We start from the raw sequence: 8,536 nt of genomic DNA, 5'->3' as shown, positions 1-8,536 counted from the left end.
CAATATATGATAGATAGATAGATAGATAGATAGATAGATAGATAGATAGATAGATAGATAGATAGATAGATAGATAGATAGATAGATAGATAGTATTACTGGATAATAGCTATATTTTCTTTAAGGTTTAGTTGAAAATTTGTGGGATAAAATTGTTTTATGACTTCGACTAAAACAGCTTTTTTTCTTACTGACTTTATGTTTTAAATGCATTCTTTTATTGCATAATTTTAGACTGCATTTCAAAATAGAATTAAATAAATATAGCAGATTAAGAACAGTATTAAGTTGACTGAAGTAACTAAATGAGTTTAATGAGAACATGGGCTAGGTTTAGCAATATCATGTTGCTCACATAAGAAGTAACTTGTAGTCTCTTATGTGTGTTGTGTTGAAACTAGTTTAAATCCCATATAGGGCAGTAAGAAAACAAATTTCTGTTTGTATGTTGGCTTCATACAGCTATGTTCTAAATTTGTAAGAAGACCTATATGGCCCTTGAAAACCATCTGGAAGCTTCAAATGGGTTCAAATTGTAATGATTCAAGCAATAACAGATGCTTCTTGTTATGCCAGTGTGTCTTCATTGCTATATGAGCTGCACTGGTTTCCAGTTGACTCCTGGGTGCAGTTCAAGATACTACAAAGCCCTTCATGGTATAGAGACTGCCATTTGAGTTGTTTTTGCCCATCCAGTGCTTTCAGACAGAGTGGGTGTGTTTCAAGTCCCATCAATTAAATACTGTCTTATTGGGGATAAGACAATAATGGTGCATGCTTTCTCTGTTGACGCGTGTATTTTTAGGAAGAGCACACTCTCAGAATAGGCATGGCCCCTACTCTCTTTGGTTTCAGGAAATATCTTAAAATCTGACTTTATTCCAAGCCTGCAATTAGAGAGATCCTACTAAGTTTTTGCATGTTGGGGAGTGTTGTTTGGTCTGGGCAGCTATGTGGTTTTTTAACACGTTTTTTAAATCTATGTATTGGAGTTATTGGATGCTGCCCAGAATCTTCTGGGAGCTAAGCCATTTTACCAAATCCAATGAATCAAATTAAATCATATTCTTTTCCTACTTTAATGGGTAAATAAAATGGAAATTATAAAAAGATCAAGGAGAGAAAGAAAGGAGGGTTTGTATTTATGACTATTTAAATGACAGAACTAAAGGCATTTTGATTATGACTGATGATAAAAGTTTTTTTATTTAACAAAAGGTCTCTTATATAAACATTTAATATATTGAATTTAAATTTGAATTAATAATCATAATAATGACTCTTTAGCTACAGTAGATGATTTTATGGTGTAAACATAAAATGTTTCAGTGATTTGGATTGGTCATGAAATATATTAAAAAGTTAAAATCTGACCTACATATTAAAATCTGGCCTGCTGCACAATTTTCCATGTCATTAAATATTATGACGTTTAATGCCATTACACTCTATTGTCTTCCTTCTGTCAGAACCCCATTTTAAGATTGGTTTGAACTATTTTATATACTTTGGGCCTTGATATAATGGGTAAAGTGAGAAACTGAAATGTTGGACATTTCCATGTTTTCAACATATTGAACAATTTTTATTGACTGGGGAAAAAGGGTCATAATTTGTATTTTTATTGCAGTTAGATATATAGGTCTGTATGGTTTTATTGCTTTAACTGTTATAAGCCACCCAGAATCATCTCGCGGGAAGATGGATGGCAAGCAAATATAATAAATAAATAATTGATATTGCATAGGGACAGATGAGTCTTAGATCTAATTCATCTGATCAGTGGGTCCAGTGGTGGTTTAGACTAATAAGCATTTTTCAAGGGCAGGCATATAACAGTAACAGAGTTAGAAGGGACCTTGGAGGTCATCTAGCCCAACCACCTGCTCTCACAGGACATCTATACTATTTCTGATAAATGGCTGCCAGTCTGTTCTTAAAAGCCTCCAATGATAGATCATCCACAACTTCCAAAGGCAGTTTGTTCCACTGGTTGATTATTCTCACTCTTAGGAAATTCCTCCTTAGTTCCAGGTTACTTCTCTCCTTGATTAGTTTCCACCTGTTATTATTATTATTATTATTATTCCAATTTATATCCCGCCCTTCTCCCGAAGGACTCAGGGCGGCTCACAACATTATTAAAACAAAGAAAGACCCACACACTCCACCGAATAAAACCAAATTAAAACCAAAATTTTTGTGTTGTGATAATTAAAATTTCTAAAAAACCCAGTTTAAAAATCCTCCCTAGGCCAGGCCCGCTTGTTGGAAAAGCCATGTCTTGAGGGCGCGTCCTGCCTTCAGGTGGTTTGGAGACTAGGGTAGGGTACGGTAGAATAGAATAGAATAGAATAGAATAGAATAGAATAGAATAGAATAGAATAGAATAGAATAGAATAACAGAGTTGGAAGGGACCTTATAGGTCAGGGGTGTCAAACTCGCCGCGTCATGTGACATGTGACATATCACAGTTTTTTCCCCTTTGCCAGAGCTGGGGTGGGCGCAGCTTCTGTGTGATGCATCCCGCCCATGGGCCGGCAGTTTGACACCCTCCACCCAAGCAGGAGACCTTCCACCTTTTCTGACAGATGGCAGTCCAGTGTCTTCTTGAAAGCTTCCAGTGATGAAGCTCCCACAACTTCTGAAGGCGTTGATTGTTCTCACTATCAGAAAAATTTTCCTTATTTCTAAGTTGAATCTCTCCTTGATTAGTTTCCACCCGTTGCTTCTTGTCCTTCCTTCAGGCGCCTTGGAAAATAGCTTGACCCCTCCTCTCTGTGACAGCCCCTCAAATATTGGAACACTGCTATCATGTCTCCCCTGGTCCTTCTCTTCACTGGACTAACCATGCCCATGTGCAGTATTGTCTTCTATGCTCCCCCCTCCAATGAATCAGGAAGGAATTTTTTTCTGCTACACATCAAGTGTAATATGCTTGAGCTGGCACAAATGATGGTGTTCAGTTTACCCCTTATACTTCATTTCATAGTAAGCAAATATGTCCAATACTGTTCTCTGTGGCAAGAACAACCCATCTGCTCCAATGACTGGTTGCTTTCTTCTATGGCCAATTTGTGTTGAACCTTGGGCTGCCTGCTCTCTTCTGAAGGAACTTTGATACGTGAATCTATGTTTGTATGCTTGTTTTCTTTTTATTCCTGATGCACTGATGAAATGCTGGAGTTTCTTTGCTTTTATTTTTAAATAAACTCACTGTGCAAAAGTGAAATGCCAAGCCTTTTTGTACACATCTCCTGATTTAAAAAAATGAAATGGTGGACCTAGCTTTTTTTCTTTAACCATGTGAAATTGACAAGAATTCTGCCAGTTCCTTCTTCCAGGCTAAATATAAAAAAACATGATTAAACTGAATTTTATTTTCCTTCCTTTTCTTTTTCTTTTTTACATTTTCACTGATGATGTTTTGAAACAGTGGAGTTTTTAAAAACTTGGTGAAATTGACAATATTTCTGCCACTTTTGAACACAAATGATAAGAAAAATGGTAAAACAATAGGAATTTTTTTTAAAAGAAGAGATCTCTTAAGTCCTTTCCATCTCAAGTAGCTTAAAGATGCAGTGCAGAAAAGTCCCAAACATCTGTTGGGAATAAGGAGTAATACTGGAAATCTACCCTTTATGACACCAACAGGATAAAAATGAGTATGGTCAGATTCATAATCTGATCAATTATAGATTCTTCTGCTAGAAAAATCATCCAACATTTTGGTCAAATGAATCTGGTTTACTAGCTATACTTTGTCTCTTATTTTTGGTACTCTTATTTGATTTCAACTTTGTTTACTGAAGTGACAACCTAAGCTCTGTTTAAAATAATCGGTATGGAATATGATCTGCCTGTTTTCTTGCTGAGAATAGAAATCTGTGTTAGGATTCTGTATATGATATAGATAGGCCTGCAGTTGCTCATACAAATTATACAGAAATGCCTTATTGAAGCTGCAGTGTTGATAAATGTATTTTGGTAAGCTTGAATATTTGTTTGAGAGGCATGTTCTTTCATGTTTCTTCTCTTGACTGAGCTCTCTAATGATTTGGCATCTAATTTATGTATTATTTGCCTGAAACAAAATGTATATTCATATGTATTTAAACGGTATGCTTGGAATCTGCAATTTGATACAGGAAAGAGCTCAAATATCTTTTTTGATCAATGTCTTGCTGTAAACTATATCTCTTCTAAATTTTTGGCTTGGTTTCAATCAATATGGGGATTGTAGTACATTTTACTAATTTTCTAATAATGATGTATTTTCTAATATAATTTCTAAGATTTCCATGTAACTTTAAGAAACAATTATACAGAAAAATACTTGGCTTTTACAGATGTACCTGTGCATATACTTACAAAATGGATGAAATAATGTAGTAGCAAATATTAAGCTGCTAATTTGTATTTTTAATTTTGTTGATTTGTTTGAAATATTTCAACTCTACGTATTTTCAGACCATATTTTCTTTTTGAGTGGGATTTTTTTTGGCTTGTTTGTTATACAGGGTAATAAAAATATTATATGTTCTCATTCAAGAACAACTGGCAATTTTAATTCTGTTTAACTCTTTACTGATTTAGCAATATCGTAGTTTATTTTATTATCCATGAGTTGATACAAATGAACTTGAGTAGACAGATTATTTTAGTATCCCTAAAATACTATTGTCAGAAAGCAATGGGGAAGTAAGGTTGGAACTACTCTAATTATAGTTTATGTTAAAAATACTGTATCAATTATTCATATAACTTATTTTTCTGTATTTTTTAAATAATCATATGTACTGTTCAGTTCTCGGGCAACCCTAATAAATATTAAGACACAAAATACTGTATAGAGGACAAACTGATGAAAGTTAATGAAAGTTGTAGTTTAGCAGGCACTCACTAGGCCGAGAAAGGTTGAATCTAACGAGGTGACACATAATGTGTGCAGATGTGCTTCATATCTGGAGAACATTTATTTATTTGTATTCCACCTTTATTATTTTTACAAATAACTCAAGATGGAAAACATATCCATCACAACTCCTCCTTCCAGTTTTCCCACAACAGCAGCAACCCAGTGACATGGGTTGGGCTGACAGAAGAGTGATTAGTTTAATTCACCAGCTGGCTAAGATGAGACTTGAACTCACAGTCTCCTGTTTTCTAGCATAGTGCCTTAATTATTGGACCAAACTGGCTAGTGACAGTTTGGTTACCAATAGTCATCAATGACAACTAAGTGTTTTTCACATAAAAATATAGATTAGAGAAGATCAATCATCATCTGCATATGGCCTTATAGCCTTTACTTTAGTTCCCTTAGAGTCCCTCCCACATGTTATTGACATTATTCATTTTGGTATGCAATTTTTTATATTTTTAGCATGGGCAGAATAGGTGCATTATTTTTTTAATCTTAAAACACATATTTTGCAAACTTAATCCTCCCCAATCTCTCCAACAGTATTAGAGTGATGGGAAAAACTATCCGTATAAATTATAGAAAGAGTTTGTATAATGTTTTGTTTTATTTTGTCTATGGCAAAATCCTTAAAGTCTTGTATTGTAAGTGGCATATATGTTGATGTGTATTTTTAATAACTTAACTCTTTCTTTATATAATTACAGTTCTGGCTGGATCCTACAAAGACTATTGCAGAGCATAAGGAACTCATAAATAGTATGTATATAATTTGAACTTTATAAATATTGCTTAGTGACAGAGAGGCTTAGAAAATACATCTGCAAAGCCGATCTTTTTGAGAAATCTGACACAAATTATTCTGCTTATTTTGTATGTAGAAATATTGATCAATCTCAAAATTGAGCATCATACTGATTTGAGTGCTAAAATTTATTTTTCCACCTATGTACAAATATTTTTATTTTAATCCTGTTCCTTTTTTTTCTGGTAGCTTTTTTCTTGATAGCTTATGATTCCTGCCAAAACAAATTCAGGGGATATTACAGCTGTATCAATTCTACATGCTTGTATATATTATTACAATTTTAATATCAGAAAATTAATTGGAGCACCACCCCAATACTAATGGATTTTGAATAGTTTCTAAGAATAAATGGGAAGATAATTTAATAGCTTACCTGTAACTAAAATTACAGGTGAGCAGGTGAATGCTTGACTCAATAAGGTGCCAAAGAAAATGTTTTCAAAGCATGTCCAGATATAAATTGTATGCTTATGCATTTAATTTTATATAGTTCTCTTATTTCTAATAGCTGGTCCACCTTACACATTGTATTTTGGTGTTAAATACTATGCAGAAGATCCATGCAGACTAAAAGAAGAAATCACCAGGTATTATATTACTCTTAACAACGATCACAAAAAAAGACTTAATGTTATTTTAAAGTAGATTGAAAATTGACTATATTTGTTAAAGAGAGAAGGGAAAGGAAAAGTAGTGAAGCTTTAATTTATTCAGAGTTTAACAAAACTTTATTTTAAAAATAGTGAGAAATAGTTTAGTCAAATCACATGAGTCTCAGTGAGATGCAGTAATGTTCAATCTAATGAGTCTTAATTTTATATGTACACAGTCCAACATTTTGTACTGCTTGTTTTGTGTTTGTGGTATGTGTGTGTTGGTTGGATGCTCTGATGAAAAAATTGTTTGTGAAAGGAAGGAAGGAATTTACAATGCATAAAATGGAAATATATGGGGGATTCAAAAATTTCATAATCCAATATATATGTTCACAATGTGTGAAAAGCTGGGATCTATAGAATATGTGATGTTTTCATGCAAAATATAAAATTTCTGTGTTATTTTAATATGTCATATATTTTTCCTAGGCGTTGTATATAATACCTAGGCATTATGCAGAATAACAAGAACTATTTAGGCAAAGTATGAAGAGAGTCATGAAAAGGATTAGGGTTAGGGTTAGAGTTAGGGTTAGGCTAAGCCTAAGCCTAACCTTAACCTTTCTTTGAAAAGACGTATATGAAAATGTAAGAAGAAATGCAAAATAAAGTACAGGATTTTCTTACTGGAAAAAAACAACAACCAAAAGAAAATTGACTTTGGTATAACAAGAAAGGCTAGTTATACTCTGCAGCAGTGGCGGCCTTTCACCTTAACCTCCCCCTGGTTCCAAAACAGCGGAGGAGGACCGGGTAAGGCGACGAGCCTCCCCTGCCCATCCTCCGTAGTATGGCAGTCCAGCTTGGGAGGGAGTGAAAGGGAAGAGGCCGGTGGGCAGCCGGTTTATTGAACGGGTGGAGGAAAGTCACTGAAGAGGCGAATGGCCTGGCTGTGGGGGCCCTGAGATATGCAGGTGCAGGATGCGTGGGGCAGCTCCACCCCCCCCACTTGCCTTGTCTCAACCTGTGGCAGTGGCCACGCTGTACAGCCTCCAGCCCCATTGCAGCAACGAGCAATCAGACGGTGGGACGGAGTGGGGGGTTATTTTTGGGGTAGGGCTTATAGTAGGCACACGCTAAAAATCATGCTAGAGCTTATTTTCTGGGTGGGTCTTATTTTCGGGGAAACATGGTACATGAAAAAAGTATTTGTAGGTGAAATTTAATAGGCTATGTACCCATCTGTTTGGCTTTAATTAAGGAAAACGTTAAACAAGAAATTTTCTCAAATGTACTGAAAGATGGAAGCATGTACTGTTGAAAGAAACATGGATTTCAGAAAAAGAAATTAAGCATTTTTGCAATAAACTTTACATGATTTGCCGGGATTCTAAATGCTAAGTCAAAATAAGATTTGATCCTTCATTAGTAAATCTAGAATACTCACTAGATGAGCATACACAATGAGTCCTACTCCTTATAGCATGGGTGTCAAACTCGCCGCGTCATGTGACATGTTGCGACGCATCACGACTTTTTTTGCATTGCCGGAGCTGGGGTGGGCGAGGCCTCCATATGTTGCAACTGGCTTGCAGGCCTGCAGTTTGACACCCCTGCCTTGGAGCATTATTCAAGTAATGTTTGGTTTCTGCAGACAGTTGTGATTTCTGTGCAGCTGTTTGGTAAGGGAAACCCTTTATAGTGTGGTATGTTTTGACTTTAGCATAAGCCTTGAAACTTACATTATCAGGGTCAACAACCTCACAAATGAAGTTTTTTTTATTCTGCAGACAGTTATGGTTGAATGAATGAATATATGTAGGAAGCCAGTGTCATTTTAGTCATCTTAATTGAAGTTAGGTTTATATGGAGAGTGTGTTTTGCAAATGTTTCAAATTTAGTAATGCAGACATGTTTTAAAGTGCTCTAAACCAGGTGATGTTTTTTATGGTTATTCACTATATACACAACTTTCACTTCTTAATGTTAATTGCATGGTAATCATAGCATACAATACAATAGTGCCATATCAATCAGTCAGTTAAATCCTTACTTTAATCATAGACCAGCATAAAATATAATAAGGAAAAATTACACCCATTTCAACAACAAAGCTGAAACTTATAAGACATAAAAGATCACTAAAAGCTAAGATTGTCAATACAATAACTATAATATTGAAATACTAAGATCTCTCTCTATAAAAA

At 34.9% G+C, this 8,536-nt stretch overlaps 1 protein-coding gene across 1 annotated transcript in view; it reads left to right on the top strand.

The window, feature by feature from the left end:
- The window catches only part of LOC107296058 (band 4.1-like protein 4A), a 39,581-nt gene that overhangs the window by 25,144 nt on the left and 5,901 nt on the right, over window positions 1-8,536 (top strand). The window contains exons 3-4 of the mRNA XM_029285965.1: window positions 5,633-5,684; window positions 6,242-6,320. Of these exons, the coding sequence (XP_029141798.1) occupies window positions 5,633-5,684; window positions 6,242-6,320 (131 nt within the window). The remainder of the gene's footprint in view (window positions 1-5,632; window positions 5,685-6,241; window positions 6,321-8,536) is intronic.

The sequence above is a fragment of the Protobothrops mucrosquamatus genome, unplaced genomic scaffold, assembly GCF_001527695.2.
Source record: "Protobothrops mucrosquamatus isolate PMUCROS unplaced genomic scaffold, P.Mucros_1.0 scaffold2621, whole genome shotgun sequence".
Taxonomy (NCBI): domain Eukaryota; kingdom Metazoa; phylum Chordata; class Lepidosauria; order Squamata; family Viperidae; genus Protobothrops; species Protobothrops mucrosquamatus.
This window is presented reverse-complemented; position numbering and strand designations above follow the sequence as displayed.